At 43.7% G+C, this 24,085-nt stretch overlaps 1 protein-coding gene across 4 annotated transcripts in view; it reads right to left on the bottom strand.

The window, feature by feature from the left end:
* SORL1 (sortilin related receptor 1) overlaps positions 1-24,085 on the bottom strand; it is a 179,878-nt gene that overhangs the window by 61,038 nt on the left and 94,755 nt on the right. For all 4 annotated transcript variants that reach the window (XR_012423810.1, XM_045370875.3, XM_045370879.3 and 1 more), the window contains exons 15-23: positions 21,141-21,269; positions 20,548-20,633; positions 17,092-17,264; positions 15,885-16,016; positions 13,814-13,905; positions 12,376-12,622; positions 11,551-11,689; positions 3,978-4,151; positions 1,637-1,750 (exon numbers count right to left, since the gene is read on the bottom strand). Coding sequence is in view for 3 of the 4 variants with exons in the window: in XM_045370875.3 (XP_045226810.2) it covers positions 1,637-1,750; positions 3,978-4,151; positions 11,551-11,689; positions 12,376-12,622; positions 13,814-13,905; positions 15,885-16,016; positions 17,092-17,264; positions 20,548-20,633; positions 21,141-21,269 (1,286 nt within the window). In the remaining variant the exon portion in view is untranslated. The remainder of the gene's footprint in view (positions 1-1,636; positions 1,751-3,977; positions 4,152-11,550; positions 11,690-12,375; positions 12,623-13,813; positions 13,906-15,884; positions 16,017-17,091; positions 17,265-20,547; positions 20,634-21,140; positions 21,270-24,085) is intronic.

Here is a 24,085-nt window from a genome sequence, read left to right as displayed (position 1 = left end):
TTATAGGCCTTATTTTTTGCAGAAAAGACACAGAGAGGCTAGTGCTTTCCCAAATCTGCCATTCCGCAAATAAGCTCTTCTCCCTCGGTGTGAAAGGCATCCTCTGAAGCCAAGGGAAAACGATTAAGGAAAGGCTTTGTGAATAACCCTCTATCAGTCAAAAGGGGGAGTCTGTAGGATCGCAGGGCCCAGATGTGTTTAATGAGCTGGATATTTCTCAAGTTGCTTTCTGGGTGAAGTGGCAGGGGAGCCAGGCACAGGCCCCATGGATGACTGGCTAAATGAGTATCTAGAGCTGCCCATTAATCTGTTCTTACAGTACAAATGGGGAAATGAGCCCCTGGGTTGCCAAAGGTAAAATATTTAAAAGAGAAGCTTCTGACTTGGTTCCTGCTTCTGGTCTCTCTCCATCAAACGCATTCTACCGAGTCACTCCTTATCCTTCCAAAGATGAACTTTTATCACATCACATCAGTGGTTCCCAACTGCTTCTCCCATAAAGTCCACAAAGCCCTTGCTGCCCTGGGCCCCACCCATTCATCCAACTTCACCTTGGCCCCTGTGCCCATGCCCATTCCCCATAACTCAAACCAGTTTCCCGGCCATGCCAGCTTCCCCACATGCTGCTCTCTTGCCTGTGAATTGATTCCCTCCACCTCTGCTTGGCTCACCCCAGACGCTCTCCAGAGCTCTTTGCTAGGGCCTACCCAAGTTTGCTTTGGGTGCCCATCCCTCATGAACATGACACTTCCCCATCGCAGTGCCCATCGCTCTCCTACAACTGCCTATTTTTCTGACTCCTACTTCAGACTGTGAACTCCGTTTCCACCTTGATCGGCAATATACATGCAGGCCCAGTACACAGCCTGGAACACAGGGTGTATAGCAACTGCTCATTGAGTGAATGCATGACTAACAAAAGGGCAAATCATCTCCTTATAAGATGATGTCGAAGCTATTAGAAATTAAGTGAAGAAAAGATAGTGAAAATTTGTGGTTCATAAATTATCTGCTATTTGTGGTTGTTTGGTTTTCTTTAACTTCTGCTAACCACAGTCTTATACTTTAGAAGTCAGACCTTAAAAATTATACAGCTCAAAGATGACATTTACATGGCAGGTACACCAATGGCCCCACACTGTAGGCCAAGCTATGCATTACTAACCAATGAAAACAATCTCTCTTGAGCCTGGTAGGTAGCCAGCATCGACTAACTGGAGTAAATACTCATTTCCCATCCCTAAAAAGGCTGAATATTGAATTTCCAAATCAAAGAATATCATGTGTTTACTCACCCAAGTCACCAGTTTTATTACAGAGCCACAGCCAAGACCAGAGCAAAGACTGCCAAATCAGTTCAGTTTCAGCCATGTGATGTTTATTTATAAATCTCTTGTAATGAGTGGTACTTCTGGGGTGGTTAAAAACATATTATGTATATAATATTAATCCTATATATCTAATATCTACCTGTATGTGGAAATATGTTTTCTCCGTCATCCAAGCCCCATCCACTTAGACGGGCATCATCAATCATGGGTGGCCCTCACCCTAGACCTTAGGCCCTCAGCCTGGGAAGAGCCAACCAGGCTTCTGAGTAATGGCAAATGCTTAATGTCCAACCCAGAAGACTCACGGCAGTTTCTCTCATCGCTCATGTCTCCACAGTCGTTGTCGAAGTCACACCACCAGATGCTGTTGATACAGTTCCCGTTGCTGCAGCGATACTGGTTGCGGAGACAGGTGTTCTCTACCCATCAGAGTGCGGCAGGGGAGGAAATGAAACCAATATTATTCTCACTGCTGGACCACAGGACTTTCTCTTTGGCGTTTCCCTTCCTTTAGTAACATGGTGGTAAAGGGGGAGGAGGAACGCCAAGCACACATGTATACAGGGAAGGAAATGTCCCATACTAGCCTCTTGCTTTCCTCTTTTAGTTAAAATCAAAGGAGAGAAGGCTTGCTGGAAGAAATGCTTAGGAAGGATAACCACGACACCAATTGAGTCTATTGGGTAGTGAATAGAGTACATCAGCATTACAAAATACTAATTACACACAGAACTCCTTAATGGACTGTGTCTACACAGTATTAAAACAGACAGATTCAATATATCTATAGGTATGTTTATATATATATGGTTATATATATCCATATATATTCTATCTATCAAGCAAATGAGTTACAAAGATTTTCTCAATACTCGGAGACTTTTTTCTGTCCCATGACTACTTTAAAGCAAGCAATTAAAATTCCTTACAGAAAAAAATGTATTGTTTGGCAAACTGCATCGACGACATGTGATGACTGGTCTCTTATTTGGATAATCAAAGGCATTCTAATGGGAAATATGGAGTAGCTTTCTTCCCCTTCTCTTGGAATTTAGTGTTGATTTTATTTCTTTCCAAACAGTTTTAAGATTGTATCCACAGCCTGAAAGAAAGTTTCTTGTTTCTAAGAAAGAAAGGCTCATCGTTTTTCTGTTTATATTTCTTTTTTTTTTTTTTTTTTTTTTTTTTTTGAGACGGAGTCTCACACTGTTGCCCAGGCTGGAGTGCAGTGGCGCGATCTCGGCTCACTGCAAGCTCCGCCTCCCGGGTTCCCGCCATTCTCCTGCCTCAGCCTCCTGAGTAGCTGGGACTACAGGCGCCCGCCACCGCGCCCGGCTAATTTTTTGTATTTTTAGTAGAGACGGGGTTTCACTGTGGTCTCGATCTCCTGACCTTGTGATCCGCCCGCCTCGGCCTCCCAAAGTGCTGGGATTACAGGCTTGAGCCACCGCGCCCGGCTGTTTATATTTCTTAAGGAAGACTGACTAAAAGGCTTGTATTGTGTGTTTCACTGCCTTGGACTCGGGCTGCTCTGAGAAGCAGGGGTAGGATTACAAAGCAAATAGAGTAGGCACGGTGGCTCATGGCTGTGGTCCCAGCTCCTTGAGAGGCAGAGGAGGGAGGATCCCTTGAGCCTAGACGTTCAAGACCGGACTGGACAACAAAGTGAGACCTCATCGCTGTGAAAGAAATTAGCCGGACTCGTGCCGGGAGTCCTAGCTTCATGGGAAGCTGAGACAGGAGGATCCCTTAAGCCCAGGAGTTTGAGTTGAGGCTGCAGTGAGCCGTGAATGTGCCAGCCTGGGCAATACAGCAAGACCCTGTCTCTTTCCTGTCTCTTTAAAATGTTTAAAAAAAAGAAAAAAGGCAAATAGAATCACAGATAAGGAAAAGCAGAAATTCTGGCCATCAATCCATGTACTTCATGGCAAGGTGCCCTTGCAGGGCTTCACCCCACTCACAGAAACATGAAGCTGGAGGGTAGGGAAGTGGTGAGGGTAAAAATTACACAGGAAGGAAAAATGTTTAAATTTCGGAGGAAAGAAATTTTAAATCTCTATATTCAAATTCAGAAGGGGAGTGGGCGTAAGGCTGCTATCGCCACTTGGTCACGGCATGAAAGTCTAGACTCAAAGCGCTTTGCAAACATTGGTCTGAAAGTTCAGGACACGCTGGGCTAGGCTGTGGTGAGAGGATGGACAACCGTTAGGTGAGAGTAAGTCAACACGGAAGGAGTCACCCTGGTTATTTTTCCCAGTCAGGCTGGTCCAGCTTATGCAAAACAGGAAAAGGTAAGAAACCTGGATGTGAGGGATGGGTGAGGAAAGGAAGAAGCAAAAGAATAAAAAGGGAGACCCTGAAGAAAGCCTGTGCCACCTGACATGAAACCAAAAACCACAACTACTCCTTAGAAAGGCACAGCGTAGGCCTGTTCTGAATGAGGCCTGAAGGGCCTCTTTGACCCTTACCAGGCCTTAGAACCCAAACCAGTATTCTTGTAAGTACCTGCTAGGTTTGATTTTTACCTTGGACTTTTTCCAATAACCCGAAAAGGTCAGGAAACAGAGAGCTATCCCTCCCACCCCTGGCGGGGGAGCAGGAAACAAAGGAAGGAGGATGACAGGCAAAAAAGAAAAAGGGAAGTACCTTCTTTGACACAGGTATTGTTCTTGAGCTGATAGCCCTGAGGGCAGTCACACATCAGGTCCCCTGACGGAAGCACACTGCTGGACACACCCTCTGGACACCTGCAGCTTCTACTGTTGTTGGCCTTGGGCAGGCACAGCAGGCTGCACGGCCTGGGCACACAGGCATTGCTTCCTGGAGGGCAGACAAACAGCAGCAGACAGGTTAATACACACCACGAGGGAGGTACCGAATACATAAAGGAGACCCACTGTAACCTCCTCGTCTTACGGAAAGGACAGTGGGAAGCTCTAAAGGGTCAAGGGGCAAGCTTTGGGGGGCCTACTGTGCCGAAACCTTCTGCTCAGTATAACCAGTGACTTGCATCCTGTCTTCAGCCAGATCAGACTGCCCCAGAGCCAAGCCAGGCAGCAGTGTTCCTCCTGGGAATTTGGAATTGGGTTACTGAAAGACAAGAAAGCAACCAAGGAACTGGAGCCAGGGAAAGGGTCATAGAATGTGGGTGTTGAAGTGGCACATGGCAAGCCAAAACTGTGTGGAAGTCATAACTCTGGGTATGCAGATAAGCTCAGTCTGCAGACAGTCAGGAGACTAAAAGAGACTTACGGAGGTGCCAGGCATGGCAGCATGCACCTGTAGCCCCAGCTACCCAGGAGGCTGAGGCAGGAGGATCGCTCAAGCCTGGGAGCTCGAACCCAGCCTAGGCAATATAGCAAGATCCTATCCCTTAATTTTTTTTTTTTTAATTGAAAAAAGAATCAGAATGTCTTTGGATTTCTCGATCACAACACTGGTGGCTATAATATAGTTGAACACTGCCTTGAAAATTCTGAATAAATTGTTTTTTAAAAAAGAAAGAGACTTATGGAGAGAAGAGGCCAAACGAGAGGGAAAGAGAAAGAACAGCTCCAGTCCCCATGAGGCTCTCCTAGACTTCCATCTTTGGGCTCCTTTAGTCATTCTATAAAACCATTCACTTGAGCTAGCTTGGGTGGGTTTCTGCTCCTTAGGTCCCCAAAGGCCATAATTAAAACATATACCTGGTTAATGGTGAGCCCAGGACAAAAATCCAGGCCTCCCCTTCTCAGTTCCTTTGTGCCACAGTGCAGCTCAAGAGCTAAATGAGGAGCCAACCACAGTACTCACCAGTCACTGCTGTGCAATGAGTTCATATAAGGACTAGTGCATGATGATCGAGCCCACTCCTGCCAATCTTTTCTCTGGTTCAGCTTACCAAAGGTAGCACCAGAGAGAGTTGGTAAAATCCATCACTGCACTCTTGAGAAGGAGCCTTTGTGGATGAACAAAGGTGGCAAAAGTGCCATCCCATCCCCTACGTCGTTCCGGGGATGGCGGGAAAGAGGATATATAAACCATTTTATAACAATCTGAAACATGATACAACTATGGGGTCACAGAAACTGTGAAATCATGTTTTTTCTTTTGACTGCAATTATTAATCATGAAAATGGGGAAAATGAATACAAAAACTTAGATAAAACTCAACTGCTAATTCTTCATTTGTGCTACGTCATGGACAGAGACACCCTCCCACGCATCAGCACCATATCCAAATCATCTGTTGCCATCCAGCCAAGCGTTCATCTAAGTCATGCGTATCCTGGCCTACAGGTTAGATGTAGTTCATTAATGGCAATCAGTGTCAATATGGATAATATACTCAGTAGCTTTGGGTGTGTGGGCACCTCATTGGTTAGTTTACATTATGAATAAAAATAAAAATCACAACGCTATGGCAACAATGTTATTATGATGCCAAGGAAAAGAGTAAGAGGTATTACCAAAGAGAGAAAACATACACATCCAGAGGAAGGGAAGTCCATATGATGAAACATTCCAAAAGGTTCAGTAAATAATCAATCATAACAGCTTAATTACCATAGCAGCATAGCAGACTAACCAGGTGACTACAGCAGAAGCCCCCGACATCCCTTCACTCTGATCTATTAGTGGGCACAGACCGCTCCTCTAGTTCAAAGGTACAGGCCACTGGCTACAAGAGGGAATGCAGAATTGACACAGAGCCACCACTCATGAGAAACAACTCAAACAAGGATGTGGGAATATGTGTTTTGTATTCAAAGGACAATATATCACTCAATGTTCCAAGATCCTGAACAATAACAGAATATGATGTTATCTTAAAATACTCTATTACTGGCTGGGTGCAGTGGCTCACACCTGTAATCCCAGTCCTTTGGGAGGCCGAGGTGGGAGGATCACTGGAGCCCAGGAGTTCGAGACCACGCTGAGCAACATAGTGAAGACCGTCTCTACAAAAAAAGTAAACACAATTAGCTGGGTACACATCTGTGATCCCAGCCACTCCAGAGGCTGAAGTGGGAGGATCGTTTAAGCCCAGGAGGCAGAGGCTGCAGTTAGCTGAGATAGCACCACTGCACTCCAGCCTGGGCAACAGAGCCACAGCCTGTCTCAAAAACAAACAAAACAAACAAATAAAAAATCTACTCTACTACAGGATGATTTTTTCCACAGGGATCGTGTCTGTAAAATAACGTAACTAACATTTTCATATGCAGAGCAAATATTCCTATCCAAACAAGCAAGAGCTAAGAGCAGAGAACTCAAAATGGGGTATCATACTTCAGGAGGCTGATCTAGGCAGAGATGTATGAAACTGTACTCTGAGGCAGTAACCAGGGACAAATTCCAAACCAAGCCAACCAGGTCACTGATCATGAGAGGCAGGCAGGGCAGGAATGTCTAGGCTGGTAGGAAGCCAGAGAATGGAAAACAGGAGAGCTGCATCAGAGAGAACCTGGAAGAAGATGGAACTCCTATGATGGCAATTCCACCACAGCCACAGACCCTTTATACAGGATGCCAACTGTCTTGAGTAGACCAAGCAATATGAAAACCGTGATCTCAATGTGAAGAGCGGACAAGTGAGAGCAATCATCTTCAAAGACATTCCCTTAGAAGATCAAACACGTAGTCCCGTGACGTCTTCACTGGCCATGTTCAGAACATTTTCACATTTCCTCTTTGGAAAATTCCTCCAGGAATACTTTAGGAGCCAAAAATGTCATCATCTCAAGTATCTATACACTTCGCAATTATCAAAATCAAATCTACCTCAAATAATAAATACGTACCCTCATTACAGATATTTAAAAGCACATACTTACTGCAGGCTCTAAAGGAGAATTCCAAAACTTCGAAAGAATTCCAAAGCTCCAAGAGCCATTGCAGGAGCAACTGAATACATCAACAATCTTGTAAAGTAACCTCTTTAAAGAAAAAAACACACTTTACAAAGAATAGATTCCAGTAATACCATTTAAAAACCAGCTAGTGGTCAGGCACAGTGGCTCATACCTGTAAATCCTAGCACTTTGGGAGGCCAGGGTGGGCAGACTGCCTGAGCTCAGGAGTTCGAGACCAGCCTGGGCAATATGGTGAAACCCAATCTCTCCTAAAATACAAAAAATTAGCCAGGCATGGTGACAAGTGCCTTTAGTGCCAGCTACTTAGGAAGCTGAGGCACAAGAATTGCTTGAACCCAGGAGGCAGAGGTTGCAGTGAGCCGAGATCACACCACTGCACTCCAGTCGGGGCAACAGAGTGAGACTCTGTCTCCAAAAAAACTAAATACATAAAAATAAAAAATAAAAACCAGCTAGCTATAAAGGAAAAATGCATCTTTTGTTATCCGTTTATAACCAAATATTTCAAATTGATAAATGTTGCAATTGAACAACATTTTAATCAGGAACAATCATCAGTCAAAATCTAGAACAGTACTTCTGAACCGCTGTCACACTACCAGGGCACTGCTATTCCAGCAACACATGGCAGAGGGAGCAGAGCCTGGTGCTTTTATCCAAGTTCAAGCTTTGTTTTTTTTTTTGTTTTGTTTTTTTTTTTTTTTTTTTTTTTTGAGGCGGAGTCTCGCCCTGTCGCCCAGGCTGGAGTGCAGTGGCCGGATCTCGGCTCACTGCAAGCTCCGCCTCCCGGATTTACGCCATTCTCCTGCCTCAGCCTCCTGAGTAGCTGGGACTACAGGCGCCCGCCACCTCGCCCGGCTAGTTTTTTGTATTTTTTAGTAGAGACGGGGTTTCACTGTGTTAGCCAGGATGGTCTCGATCTCCTGACCTCGTGATCCGCCCGTCTCGGCCTCCCAAAGTGCTGGGATTACAGGCTTGAGCCACCGCGCCCGGCCTAAGTTCAAGCTTTGACCTCAATCGAGCCACAGTGCAAATTCTTACCACTTACTAAGAGTGTGACCTACACAAGTTACTAAACCAGACTTTCATATTGTCATCTATAAAGTGGAAATATTAATAGTACATATGGAAATCTTTGGAAAGACGAAGTGAGGTTATACAAGCCCACAAAGCATATTACTGTGGTACTTACAACACAGCAACCCCTCAATAAATGTCGTTACTATCAATTATTATTATTTAACACTTGGTTAATATAGTAGTCCCCACTTATTCCAAAGTCCCCAATTCCAGGACCCCCAGGTGACGCCTGAAACTGCAGATAGGACCAAACCCTATAAATACTGTGCATGAATTTACTTTTCCTTCTTTACAATTTCAGAGATAGAAGGTTCGTTCTTACAGCAGATCTTAGCAAACTCAGTGTAAGATTTTTTTCCTCCCTTATTAAGTCTAGAACTTTCACCCTTTCCCTAAAGGAAGCACTTTACGACCTCTCTTTGGCATATCCACATTACTAGAATCACTACTCTTGAGATATAGGGTCATCATGAAGTAAAATAAGGGTTCCTTGCACACAAGCACTGCAATACTTTGACACCCTGATAACCCAGCCAGCTCCTAAAGGGACTAATGAGCCGGCAGCATCAACAGCATGAGACACTGGACAAAGGGACGATTCACATCCCAGGTGGAACAGGGAGGGGACAGTGCAAGATTTCATCATACTATTCAGAACAGCAAGCAATTTAACTCTTATACATTATTTATTTCTGGAATTTTCTATATATATTTTTGGACAGTGGTTGACTGCAGGTAGCTGAAATCACAGAAAGCAAAATGGCAAATAAGTAGGAGACTACTGTAGAAAGTCCTGAATATATTAGGAGGAGACAACAAAAATAATAAAGATGGACAGGAGTTCCCAACACACACCATGGATCTGTAATACAGTGTCCAAAAAAGCAAGTATCTTCTCAGTTCCAGAAAAGCAAGCAGGTTAGAGCAGAGTTCAAGGCCAAAAGGTGTGGAGTGCTCATAGACAGTGCTGACAGCCAGACACCACTGCAGAAGTTTTGATTTGACCCACACTGGGCTGCAGAGAAAGACAAAAACATCTTTCTCCAGCCCTGCCTTAGGAGCCAGGAGGTCTTCTGGAAGTATCCTGCTCACAACCACAGGGGAATAAGAGAGAACCCCAAAGGCAAACAGAGAAAGGAACAGAGAGGCGAAAACTGGCCATGGCCAAAGGGACGGTCACAGCCGCCTCTGCACAGGTCCAGTTCTGTGTTCTACTCACCAACACAGATCTCCCCCAAAACTTTTTTTTTTTTTTTTTTTTGAGACAGGGTCTCACTCTGTCACCCAGGATGGAGTGCAGCAGCACAATCTCGGCTAAACTGCAACCTCAACCTCCCAAGGTCAGGTGACCCTCACACCTCCACCTCCCGAGTAGCTGAGACTACAGATGCGCGCCACTATGCCTTGCTAATACATATCTCCCTTTTAAACCAGCCTGTCATCTATCCAGACCTCACTCTGGGCCCCAAAATGACTCTGGCTAGCTTAAATGAAGATGACTCTTTGAGGCATGAAAGGGAAATTATACCTAAGGTGAGGATTGTAGGCCTGTCTGTCTGGCACCAAGATACCATGTTTGCACGTGCTGAGACCACAAACTCCCTCCTCCCCCACTGCTCCCCAGTCACGGGTATGACTGCCTGTGTCAGCTGTGCTCAAGTTATTGGGATGAAGTGGACAGTCAAGACTGGGAAGTAAGTTGTGACCGGGTAACCACTGGCTTCATCTGCACACAGTGTTTCAGAAGCTCCTGTGTGCACATCAAACACATGCTTACAAGCACTTGTGAAAATGAAGACCCACTGGACTAAGGGGTAACGTGGAGAAATGCTAAAAATCCACTTGGAGAAATGCTAGAAACCCACTCTGCTAGCTAGCAAGTCAGATCAGTAGGGGTGGATGTCCTCCATCAAACAAAGGCCTAAAGATTTCAGTCACTGGAGCTGAGAAGCAAGATTCCTTCAACTCTCCTTATTTCAAAATAGGTGCCTCCTCTAAGAAAGAATGTGACTTCTCCATGTGGTGGCAGAATTGCAACAAAAGGCCAGCTCCTAAACTAGTGAGGATACTTTGGGAAAGCTAATTGATATCTGAGATTTAATTCCCTAATCTATAAACCATGGATCATAACACCAGCCTTCCCTACCTCACAGGTCAGTGGTGAAGACATAACAAATAATATCGTCTTACATTTGTAAGACACTTTATAGTTTTCTCAGGGTGTTCTCAAGCTATCTTCACAATCCCAAGAGGATAACAATGGTATCTATAACTGTATTATTTCCCCTGTCAATTTTCTCTTCGTATAGGGTCAGCCAAGAACCATAAAACAATATCAACATTCCAGCTAAGAACAGAAAACTTAGCAGTTTGTCAATAAAGGAGAATCAGCAAACCCAGGATGCCATTCAATCCTGCTGAGATAAAGAGGGAAATTCTTAAAGGGACTATTCTTCTTGGTAATCCTCTGATCTTTCTCCTCTAGAATCAATAGTAAGGCTGGGAGATAAGCAAAATTAAAGAGCAGTCATGAAATGATAAAGGCTTTCCATTGAATAGTCTCAGACTCCAGGACTAGCAGGTCAAAGCCTCATAGCAGTTCTTGAAGCCTCACCCGATAGATCTCTAAAACGGCTACTGTCTGCACTCACTGCAATTCTTCCCCTCCCTTTTCATCCCTTATTCTTTCAACAAATATGAATTGAGCACCTACAAAGTGCTAGACACTGGTAAAACTATCGGGGAATAAAACAGACAATCTCTTTCTTCATGGGGTTTAGAGTTTCATGGTGGGAAAAATTAATTAAAATAACACCTAACTACACAGCGCCATTCCAGCAGAGGTAGGTATGGGCAATGAGCAATAGGTCATCTGGGCAACCACAGAACAAGCAAGAGGCCCTGGCGGGAAGCAGCAACGATCTCAGCACCCAGCCCAGAGTCTCTTCCTGCAAGTGTGCCAAACAGGGATTAAGCACATGTTGGGACTCTCCCAGCTGCAACAGAAGCCACGCCACCAATCAGTCAGGGGCCAAGGGCAGGAGGAGGGTGTAATTACCCACCAAGCACCAACACTCTAGGCAGGCAACAACATGCTGTCTTCCAGCTGTGTGTGTATCGTTAGAAAAGAAATTAAGATGTCATTAGGAAGAAATTAAATAATGTGCATGTTGTCGTGACAACAAAGACGCAGGCTGCCAGCTCCTGCTCTGAGCAGATTGGCCACACGCAGCCCCTTTCCTGAGATCAACTCTGCAGAGACAACGGAAGAGACTCTGCCTTACCGGTGTTCTTCCCCTTGTAGAAAATCTTCATGTCCATGAGCCCCGTGAGCTGGTGCGCCAGAATCTCCATCTGAGACCCACTGTATTTGGAAGCTCGGAATATGCTGAGCTGTGACCAGTCATCCCAGTAGATTTCATTCTACAAAGAAAACCTTCGCCCATTAGCCCAGCTCTTTAGTTCTTTATTCCGATCCCTCTCTAAGGGTAAGAGCTCCCCGAGGCAGGACACAACTAACATTTACTGGCTGAATGACTGGCCCGATCAAGCTTCTACTTAAATGCAAAGGACAGCAATTTTATCCAAACCTCACCATATAACGCCACAGAAGAAACTGCCCAGAAGAAACTATCTGATAAGCATTCAAGTTTATCACATGAACCCAACCCCCTCAGTTTGAAATCTGCTTCCCAGAGTTGGGGAGAGCCATGTTGCTCTCCAGAGTTGGAAAAGAACTGCAAGGCACTGTAGGTGGTGCAGAGCTCGCCGGAAGTCATCAGGGAATAAAGTGAGCAAAGCGCACAAGAAATGAAGACACCACCCCGAAATGAGGCTACTGACGCTGAGGGACAAACTGGGAATGTTCATGGGAAGAGCCTTCACTTTTAACCTTTTGAAATGTGAACAGCAGGGGAGCCTGGTCCCCTGGCGCCTCTGCCTGGCATCCCTCCATAGGACTGAAAATAAGTTATCTCAAATTTGGAAAAAAGGCAATCTTTAAGAAGTTAACCAGCTTCTCTGCAAAGCCCAGGGACGGCAGGCTCCTGACCTCATATGTCCTCACCCACTGGAGCTGACTGTCCAACGGCGGCAGCAAACGGACTCACCTTAAAGACAGCAATGGCATAGGGGTGCGGGAGGTTGTCCAGGATGACGGAGCGCTGCTGGCCACTGAACGTGATCCGCTCTATGCAGTTCAGGTAGGCATCCGTCCAGTAAATCCACTGGTCGTCCACAGAGATGCCGTTGGGCCACTTCACATCCTCTGATACCAGGCGATAGACAGCAGAACCATCCATATTGCTCCGATAAATCCCAGGCTTCAGGTCTCCCCAGTCCGTCCAGAACATCACCCTGGCGGAAATGGGGACAGAACACATATCTCACCAGGACTAGAGAAATGGGAGCTCAAATACTACTCCAAAAAAGGTCAGAAACCCCTTTCGAATGATCCAGCTGGTTATTTCAGCATTATTATAACAATATATAATGATAATACCTGAAACCACTTAAATTCCTTGACCTGCAAATCCCTTTACTAGAATTTACAGATAAAATCAAATTATGCAAAGATAATATACAAAGAAATGTATATGTTTGTATATTAAACCAAATGTTAATCAGCAGAGGAGGTGACACATTATGGTACGTATAATAGAATACTCTGAAACCTAAAAAATCTACACGTACTCACACAAAACTATCTTCAATACATATTAAGTTTGTTTAAAAAAGTACAGAATAGAAACTCTACTACAATTCTATTTGGCATGTGTGTGTGTGTGTGTGTGTGTGTGTGTGTGTGTTGCAAAGACATTACTTGTACATAAGTAAAAGCAATCATGAAAGATACACAAGATATTATTAACAATGATTACCACTAGGAAGTGTGAGGGTGAAGGGTTAAGAATGAAAAGGAAGGAAGCAAAATTTTTATCAACTTCTGTTCTCTCTAAATACTGTCAACCAAGTACATACATTACTCTTAGAATTTTCTTTGAAAAAATTGTGCCAATTCTCTATCATAAATGCTACGAGAGAGGAAAAGCCAGAATGTCAAATCAGGGATTTCCCTCTTAGTTATGTTTCCTTCAGTTAATGAGTTAATAAAAAGCACCTTTGCCTTCCCCAAGTGCACACTGATTGTAAGTAAGAAAACCTACACATGCTAGGAAGGCAGGGGAAAGATGGAATGAATTAAATGTTTGTACCATGCATAAAACTCAAGAGAAAGTTCTCACAATATCCAAGCAGGCCTATCCAGGTCTACAGAGGCTCTCTTTTAACATCAACTTTTCTAGGGAAACAACCTACAGATGCAAGACATCTGGATGCCTAAAGAGATTCTGACACTGGCTAACAAAAAGTGAATGGAGTTACCTGACCATGGTGACTAAGCTGTGGTCTCTATTAACTTTTCAGTTAATAGATCATTTCAACCACCATCATGAGAAACAGGTTTTTGTCCCACTGTCTGTGTTTCCATGAGAATCTATTATTGCAGCATTGGATGCAAGACTGATTTCCTTTTGGGGCAACACTTACCCCTCTTGGGGCACGAGGACCAGAGCCCTGGGATGATCGAGCACAGAGGAATTGACGATTGTGAGTCGGAAGTCGCCATCTGGATTAGCTACCTGACAAAAACAGGGGGAAAGAGGCTGAGACGGATCTGAGCTCCTTAAAGACCCCCATTGCCAAAGGTGGCTCCTCAGCTTCTGCCTACAGACATGCCCCCTCCACGCCTGCCTGTTTCCCTGACGCGACCCATCTGGGAAACCTGCCCCAACTTCTAGTCACAATGCACTGTTCCTTCCTCTGACTCATGGGACGTTTTTCAAGTGGTCTGAAAGAGGAGCTAGAACCATGAATGCACCAGTTTCCAGGGCATGATGATCTGGACAAAGCAATATCAATAAGTAAATTACTCAAATAATAAGCAAATAAGCATTGACTTATTTCACCATCCCATGTCAGTCCACGTTCCAAGGCAACCGATGGCTCCACACTGCCCATAAAACAGATTCTCAATGTCACAGCCTTGCAATGAAGAGTCCACAGGTGGGACTCATATTCTTGCTCCTCTCCATCAGCCGGGCTGGTCATCTCACGCTTCTCTAAGCCTGATGCAGACTCACTCCTGTCTGCTCTTGCCACATCCCATCCTGGACCCACCTGCCTCACTGCTTACTCTAATCAAGGCATAACTCTCCTTCAAACCTCACTGCCAGGCCTGCCTCCTTTCCTAACTCTCTGACCCACTTGGACCTATAAGCATCAGTAGCTCTGCACCTTGGCTCATTTGACATCATTTTGCACCAACAGTATTTGAGTTGTGCAGTGGTCACCCCACAGCCTGTGAGAAGGTAGGTGCTTGTGACCAACCACCTGCATTCTTCTGGCCCCTAGCCAAGTGCTGACCACACGTAACTAAAGAAAGGAGAGAAAGAGCAATAACACGACCACCAGGGCAGCATTCAGTAGATGCCAGTTCACTTCTATCAGCATCCCCATGAGGTGGACACAAGATCATCCTTGGCTCAGCTCAGACATCAACCTCAAGTTACCTGCTCTGTCTGCCTATTCTAATATTGCCCCACTCTCCAAAAGTGCAATCACACTGCACTGTTTCAGAGTCTTTGCAGCAAGTATCACCAACAGAACTGATTTATTATTTTGCTTCCTCCACTAAAATCTAAGCTCTGTGGGAACAGGAACGTGTGAATCAGGCCCACTGCTGTATCATCAGAACCTAAACCACATGTATCATGCAGAGAACCCCTGTCAACTGGTTGCATGAATAAATGAATCTCCATCTAACGCGTGAAGCAACTGAAGTTTAGAAAGCATAAGCACCTTGCCCCATGTTGCTTAGCTAGTGGAGTCAAGCCTACACCCGGGTCTATCTCCCAAGTCTGTGTCTTTCGTCTTACAACTCCTCTTAGTTCCCTGCATCTCCCTGCTTCTACTGCACTTCCCACTTAACCCACATGCCATCTCTCCATGCAGAGTCAGTATAAAGAGGTGCTGATGCAGTGAGCTGAGCATACTACATTCCTCAAGACAATGATTTGGCAGTTTAGAGGTCATTCATTATCCTTGCCTTGGGTATATAAGGCGGGACAGGTTACTAGATAGCTACATTGCAGAGAAATGGGGATTAATAACGACGACGATGATGACGATGATGATACTGTTGCTATCACTCTAATTGACTAAAATAATACTAGACTATTATTGTTACAGTATTATAATAATACCATATTAGGTTGATGCAGAAGTAATTTTAGTTTTTGCCATCATGTTTAATAAAAGTAGTAAAATAAAACAAAAATAATATATAAATAAAATAAATAAGTACATATATAAATAAAATAAAAATAATATTACCATTTATTGTTATTAGCTAAGCTTCTGCTAGTCAAAAGATCAACTCCCAGGTACTTACCCCCTTTTCTCTCCTCTCCAGAGGCTCAGCTGGTCCATTCTCTGGAAACTCGCAGGAAATTTCCAGAGTAATCTGACACACTGGCCCCTGCCTCTGTGTCAAATCTGGCTCAAAGCCCAGGTGCCCCGCCTACTCCCTTAATTAAGAACAGCACGAAAATACACATACCTCAATCTTTTTGAAGCCCGCATCTACCCAGTAAAGCAGCTGGCTGAGGGGTTCAAAAGCCAAAGCTTCTACTGTCTCCAGGCCAGAATTGATGATCACCTCTTGCCCTGTGCTTCCATTCAAACAGAGGCGCTGAAGAGAGAAAAGTCATAATAAATGCTAGGAACTGTTCAAAGGACCGCCTGCCAAGTCAGTCCTATGAAGGGTAACCTTTATTCAAGTGGTAGGACTGGCAAGGGATGAGATGTTTTATGTTAGTAAACTTTCCAGACCCATGAAGCCGGGTTTTCATGAAAACATTTCTAAAATGTACTACATTTTTGTTTTTTAAGCAGGACAAAGAGAATTTAATCATATACATTACTCTGCATTATCACTATGAACACTGGTCACTAAATTATGCTGTATCGCAACAATAAAGTCGGAGATTATTGAGATGTATGAGTCTGTTTGCTTTTAAAAGAAGTGAAACCAGACTGCTGTTATATTTAAGTTCTTGTGTCTGCTTTTATACTCTTTCTTCCCTGTGAGGCTCTTAGCCATCAAGTGCTATTGTTGGACAGCTCCATTCAGCATCACCGCCATCCCCCACCCCAACCCCCTCAAACACCCAGGCACTGTAAGATTTCTGTTGGGTTGGGAATCTAGATACAAAGTTGTTGGAATTGCTTTTCTAAAAGGATTAAGCGGACAAAGATCAAAAGATCAAATAGCTTTCCTTTAAATGCATGGGTTTGAGTGTATGGCTATCTCCCTGGCCTGTCCAGGGCTCTTTAACGCTTGCTTCCTGGTTCTTATCTGTGTTCAGAACAGCTGAAGTGGATAATTATGTGAGCTATGGGTAAGTCAAGCGTTACTGTATCATGACTTGGGAAGAAAGATGCTCAAGAGGCAGTTGGCACAATAGGGGGCAACTAATCATCCTACATTATTAGTCCCAACACCTTCCCAGCAGGCAAAGCAAGACCTCACTTTCAAGCACATCTGTGGATTTAGGGCCTTCTTTATGCTTCCTATATGACCAGATGAAGAGAGAGAAAGAAAAATACTAACACAGAAGACTGGAAAGTTTTACCTGTCGGCCCTGAGATGAGCGACACTTACAAACCTCTAACTGTCCATTTCCATAGGCCATTCTGCATGCAGCTTATCAGGACGGGACAGTCACAATGCACAGCCCCCACAGTGAGGCCAAGCGCTGACTCACCTGGATGATGTCCAAGGCCAGGTCGGACCAATACAAACAGTTGTGCTCATAGTCAAAGTCCAGGGCCACTGCTGCCCGTAGCCCGCTGAGAGGCAGCTGCTCTGTGGCTCCCGAGGCCAGGTCATAGCGATAGATGGATTTCCGCACAGCATACAGGATGAACTCGTTCTCCTCTGCCAGGCACACAAGACACGTGGGAGGTTGGACCCAGGGGATGCTGAAGAGGTCCTAGCACATCTGACCTCTTTGTTTCTCACACACAAACCTCAAATCCATTGGCTTGTGGTGTGGACCCAGTGAAGGGCACAGAAATCAAGACTCAGGAGGTGCATAACGGAATCACATTTCCACCTCAGGCAAGTGACTTAAACTTCAGTGAATCTGTTTCTTCATCTGCAAGTGTTTTTACTTGTTACGTTTTTCTTTCATCTGAATCTCCCAATATGCATGCTCCAACAACCATACGTCTGGGCGAAGCCTATAAGTCTTCAAGTCACACTTGCCAACCTAATTACACCAATCGCCCTGTTCCCCCTCCTCACGTGACTGCTATCACCACAGCACCATCATCTTGTTGACGAGAGACCATTAGTCACTGAAGCCTTGTAACTAAGCTCTCTAATCAATGTGCTCACTTATTCATATTGTTTACAACACCATATGGCAATTACATCAACCTCTTAGATCTTCAAAATAATAATAATGCATTTGTTCTTGGCTATTTAGAAAATGGTGCACAACATAATCATCACAAAAAATCTGTTTCTACTCAACAAATACAAATTGTGTACCTATTGTGTATAATGTGCTTACTAAGTATTGGGCATTGTTTAAGACTCACAACAACTGCCCGATGGTAGAACTACTGTTAACCAAATTTTACAATGAGAAAACTGAGACCAGAGAGGTTAAGTAACTCACCCAAGGTCACACAACTAGCAAGTGGCAGAACTGAGATCAGATCCCAGGCACTCTGGATCCACAGTCTATGCTTTAACTACTACACTGTGCTCTCTCTTATGATACAGACACGGGTGTGGATGATTTTTAAGATGTAGAAATGAAGGTCCTGAGTGCTGAAGATACTTACCTAACGTCAGACAACTGGAAATAGGAAGACTCAATATACTCTCTTTTCCACTTAGGGAACAGCCTGGGAAACATCCAGATTCTTCCCCAGGAGTGGACACAAGCAGCACAACAGCATCTGTGTCTAAAGTGTGCCTCTTGACAGTGTGTTGCATATGGAACCAAGATGCAAATCTGAATTCTTTTGCTGCATGCCTGGGTTAGCCATTCCTGCCCACTTCCTGATTCCATACACTCAGTGACTTAACATGTACCTATCACCTTCTTTATAAAAGCTGCAATACAGATAATGCATCAAAAAATAAATCTATCTACAATTTTTAGTAAGGTAAGTTTTCCTTCTTTTCCTTTGGTTGCAGGTCACTTTAGAAGTTATCTATGCTACCATCACATGGTAACCTACCTCCCCTTTTGGTTGTCAAGAAAACCTTCCCACTGTCATTCCCAGGGAGGGGCCAGCTAACGTATAGGGACATGAAAGCTACCTTTGCAACAGTGAGCCTTTTGCCCCACATCTCTCTCCAGCATCTATAAACCTCATTCTGTCACTTTGGGTTATTTTTTTTTTCCTTTAAGAAACCAATACCCATAAAGTAGAACCTGAATCCAGAAATACTTGTTTTAGGATTATGTTCAGAGCAGCATGTGGCATTCCAGTGGGCAATGCTTAACCTAGAAAAGGAATGGAATTCCTGGCTGGTCCTGGCCATACATGAGCACAGCCTAGGAATGTGTGTTTTCATAGTAATCGTAAAGGAAGAAAAATTCTTGCATTTAAAAAATCCTTCCAGATGTCCAGATTACCTCATCTTTGCAAAGATATTATGGCTCCACTAGTCCTATGAAAGCATCTTTTCGTTTCCTGGTATATCCCTGCCCCCTATTCCATGCCTTTTTTCTCTCTCTCTCTTCTACATAGGAGGTGGCCCACAATGGAATGAGATTTCTCCACTTCATTCCCTGTTCTATCTTCTGGTAGAAGAGAAAACAGCTTTCCTGCCAGTTTAGATGGCTTTAAACAAGCTGTTTTGTCCCTTGTTGAATTATCTTCAGAAATATTTATTACAAAAGTAGGCACTCCAGCCCCTTAAGAGCAATCACTCAAACCCCACTAACCCACGCCCTCATCAATAACAGCTCTTGTGAGGGAAATATTTGAATATTATCTGCTCATTTGTTGGAATTTGCTGAAGTGGTGGTTCTTTTTAAGTCTCCATAGTGAGGTATGTTAATTACTCTGGTAATGATGAAAGATTAAATTAAGGGACTAACGAGCTTAGCATGAAAAACACCAGGGCAAGCTGGCAGCAGTAAGCAAAAGACAGGGCTGCCCTGCCCTGCCTGTGGAGACCACATGCTTCTTTCATGATTCATTCGGTGCTTATGGCTGTCCACGTAGACAACACCACCCACCGTAGATGGAAGTTAACTCCAGCCGTTTGCCTTCACCAAGAGGTATGGGCAGGAAAGAGGGCATGGAGGGAATAAAGAAGCTTTAAATGAATAAGAACTGGAAACAGAGTGAAGAAAAATAAGCAGCTAAGAGATTATTTGTCAAAGTACCATAATTTCATGTCTCTATTGTAAAGATCCCATGTGACATCACCACTAAATCTAGCAGAAACATTTTAAAACACACTATACCTTTATAGCATATGAATCATTTCAGAGAAGTTTTTCTTAATTAGCATGCATAATGATTATCTAAAATAGTGAGAATGACATTTATTTGCCCTCTGGGCAATGTCCAATGAAGAGCATGGGGCTTAGAGTCTGAATTTCAACTTTGTCACTTACTAGATGTGTGACCTTAAGCCATTTAACTTCCTCTGAACATGCTTCCTCATGAAAAAGTAAAAAACAAAAGTGATAATATCTGCTTCCCTGAGTTGTTAAAAGGGTTAAACTGGCAACACATAAAAAAGTACACTGAAATCTATAAAATTCCATTAAAATTGTACAGTTATTTTTATTATAAAATTAACACAGACTACTCAGCTACTTCCTAAGAAGCCACACGCCTCTTTATACTCAACTTTGACAAACAGATTAAGGAACACACAGAAGCCCATGGGCACCTTTCTACCCCAGTGGATGCTGAATCAATATTTTTCAATTAACAAAGGGATTTCCCTCAAAGAAACTGAGCTGACACAACATACTTTCCATTCCTAAAAAAGGGTATGGCTATGCATAAGTTGAGTGTAGACACCAACCTTAGGGAAAAGGGGAAGCCCTGTGATGCTTGTGATGGCCATTGTTTTTCTCCACTCAATTACAGGAGCCACAAGCTTGGACTTAGGTGAGATCATGACACTGTTGCAACCACGTCTCAAGAAATGAAAGGGAAGAAACCACCTCCCTTACCTGCCAGGGGACAGGGGACCACCTCTCCTTCCAGTCGCGCTTCAACATCTCCTCCGCTACAAGTGTCCCCAGAAATCTTCCGGTAGCTGTCACCCCACCCCAAGAGCAAGAGGTCAGAAACAGGGAAGAACAGTCACAAAGGCATCCCAGCTAGGAATATATTTACTATCCACGGTCAATACAGTCCATCCACTCATTCCCCTTTAGAACTAGAAAGAGGATGCTCAGTAGTTCTGAGTCAGTTCTGCTTATAACTAGACTAGGCAAGCCCAGACAATTTAGGGCACTGTCCTGGCCAAGATTTTTAAATATATCTCTTGAATACATTCCTCTGAAGATGTTTCCTTGCTGAAGTTGATGACATAAGATATTCCTAGAGTTTCAGGGATGCTTACAGACTTGCAATGTTTTTCTCACTGGAGGTAGGAGAGTTTACAAATACCATAAGTTAAAATGTGGCCCAAACTACTTGTAGGCTATTAACTTGCAATTGTACAATTTAGAGTATAGAGCAATCCAGATGGCCCTCTATGCTCTCTCATTCCATGTGCAGACCCCTGAGAACCTGACAGGGAAATCTCTGTGATACATACCCTCTCGTTCTCCTGTAAGTAGAACCCACAGGGCAAGGCACAGGAAGGGAGTATGACTTTCCAGAAAATTCCGGATCTGGAACACAAACCTCTAATGACAAATCTTCACTCATCTTGAAACCGAAGTCACTAAAAAGGCAATTGGGCTTTGTTAGGGCCACTGTTTTATACATTTCAGGCGTTCCCGTACCAATTGTGCTGACTTTACCTTACTACTTTTCACTTTTATTTTAAGTTATTTAACTTGTCCCTTTAAAGAATATGTACTTTTTATATAAAATACATCTTCAAAAGAAGATTTATATCAGAACCACAGTTGGGAAAACACAATCACATGCCATAAATAGACCAAAAAAAAACACAAATCATCATGCCAAATCAAAACAATATTAAATTTTAGCCAGATCCAGTTCCCTACTCTAAGAATCTGGACCTGCCCTCTCTGTTAAAAGGGATTAGGCAAATGTTACAGAATTACTAGTAACCAATGAGACTTTCTGTTTGACAGACTCTGAAGAAGTAAAAGAGAAATTTTAAAAGAATAACCCTTTTAAAAAAATTATTTTGGGCCGGGCATGGTGGTTCATGCCTATAATCCCAACACTACGGGAGGCCAAGGCAGACATATTATTTAAGCCCAGGAGTTCAAGACCAACCTGGGCAACATGATAAGACCCTGTCTCTACAGAAAAGAACCAAAAAAATAGCCAGGCATGGTGCTGCACACCTGTGATCCCAGCTACTCGGGAGGCTGAGCGGGGAGAATCATTTGAGCCCAGGAGGTCAAGGCTGTAGTGAGCCGTGATTGCGCCACTGCACTCCAGCCTGGGCAACAGAGCAAGACCCTGTCTCAGAAAAAAAGAAAAATTTTGACTAAGGGTTCAATGTTATTTAAGACTATGTCCACATACTAGCTAAAATCATCCTGTACTTTGAGATACAGTAGTTAGGTTCACGAGACTGCCTGTGATTTGGGGTCACATCTGCCAAACCTCCCAGCTTGATGGGTAGCATCCTGGAGTAGGAAGCAGGAGGCGTCAGTCGAAGACGATTCTAAAACAAGATGACTGTACTATGAATGTTCTAAGGCCCTGCCCAAGCTGTAAATTCTATAATTCAATGAATTATAGAACATATTCAAAGAATTATAGAACAGAACATATATTCCACATTCGTGTGCTCTACCAGAACACATTTATTTGCTCTATTCAATTCAACAAATATTTAGGCCTGGCATGGTGGCTCACACCTGTAATCCCAGCACTTTGGGAGGCTGAGGCGGGTGGATCACTTGAGGTCAGGAGTTCTAGACCAGCCTGGGCAACATGGCAAAACCCCGTCTCTACTAAAAACACAAAAATTAGCTGGGCGTAGTGGCACGCACCTGTAGTCCCAGCTACTCTGGAGGCTGAGGCAAGAGAATGGCTTGAACCCGGTTGCAGTGAGCCAAGATCGCACCACTGCACTCCAGCCTGGGTGACAGAGTGAGACTCTGTCTCAGTAAAACAAAAAAGAAAAAGAAAAAATCCAAATATTTATTAAACATTTCTGACACGAAAAGTATTAACAGATACAGAGTGGCCTGTGTGCATTATATCATAATCCACATTTAATAATTTGTAAAGAATCGAAAGGCAGCAGTTTTGCCACTGGATCAAACGTGCCTCTTTCATTACCTCGGTTCGTTATTACTGAACAGCCACTTTAAATCTTTTTAGGAACCAGATAAAGCATTAGCGAATTACTTATTTGCCTCCAATAGCAAAGCACTCTTCCTGGGCAGCTTTCTTTGACCACAGGTCATGACCTAGTGGACTCTGAAAGTACCTGGGAGGCCCAAGACCAGATTCTCCCCCTCCCAAAAAAGAGCAAAAGATTGCAAAAGGCCCATCATACATTTAAAAGTCAACGTTGTCTCCTAAAACTTGTGTTTTAGTTACATGTGTGTATGTATCTACATATACATATGTAGGTACAGGGTCATCATAGAAAATGTATTATTTACTAGGGGTTGCAGTCAAGAATGTGAAAGCTGTATGACTTGGCAATGTCAAGAAATATAAGGATATAAAAGAATCTGCCACTGAAATCAGGGAACAGGGGCCAATAGCTGGGCTTCCCTGTGTGGTCTGAAAGGACCATCAGAAAAAACCTGGTGTTCAAACACAGTTGGTCAACCAGTACCTGAACTAATGGAAAGATACTATAATCTCATCTCATTTCCTGACATCCATCTTGGGACCATTTTCCTTCTCACTGCCATAGTCCGATGCCATCAAACATCTCCAAGAGCCACACAGTTGGGCTGGCTGCCTTCCAGCAGCTACAGCAAGCAGAGAAACAATGGGGGGTGGAGCAGGGAACAGCCGATATCCATATACCCCTTAGCATTTCAGAGGGTCATCACCCCACGATCTCATTTGGCCTGCAACCCAACTCCATAAGGGGCAGAGGAGGTGGTTTGACTGGTCTATAATAAAAAGACTCCGCATACAACCAGGGTGAACATCCAGCAGGTTCCAGCAAGGCAGATGGGGTGGGCATGGCAGACCAGCAGGATGCAGGTCAGTTTACCCAGGAGAGCACACCAAGCTCCATTTCTTTTTTGTTTTTTTGTGAATTTTTTTTTTTTTTTTTTTTTTTTGGTGGGGGTTGGGGAAATGTAGGGCAAGAGAGAAAATTTTAATGTTATTTGTTTTTAAGCCTAAATGTCATGAAAAAAAAAAAAAACCCAAAAATTTGTTCGACTTTCTTACCTATTTTTTACTTAGTCTTAATTTTATTTTGAAGTACATGTTGGGGATAGGAAGAGGGCATAGAGGTCACTATGATATTTTCAGGAATTAGGACATCTCCAGTCTCAAGCCAGTCTAAGGAGGACTACCTGAGGCCAACAAAGCTCTTAGATTAGATTAGACTATAATGAAAAAGTGTCTAAGGAAGAG

The sequence above is a fragment of the Macaca fascicularis genome, chromosome 14 (assembly GCF_037993035.2).
Source record: "Macaca fascicularis isolate 582-1 chromosome 14, T2T-MFA8v1.1".
NCBI classification, from domain to species: domain Eukaryota; kingdom Metazoa; phylum Chordata; class Mammalia; order Primates; family Cercopithecidae; genus Macaca; species Macaca fascicularis.
Note: the sequence above shows the minus strand (reverse complement) of the source record. Positions and strands in the feature narration are given on the sequence as shown.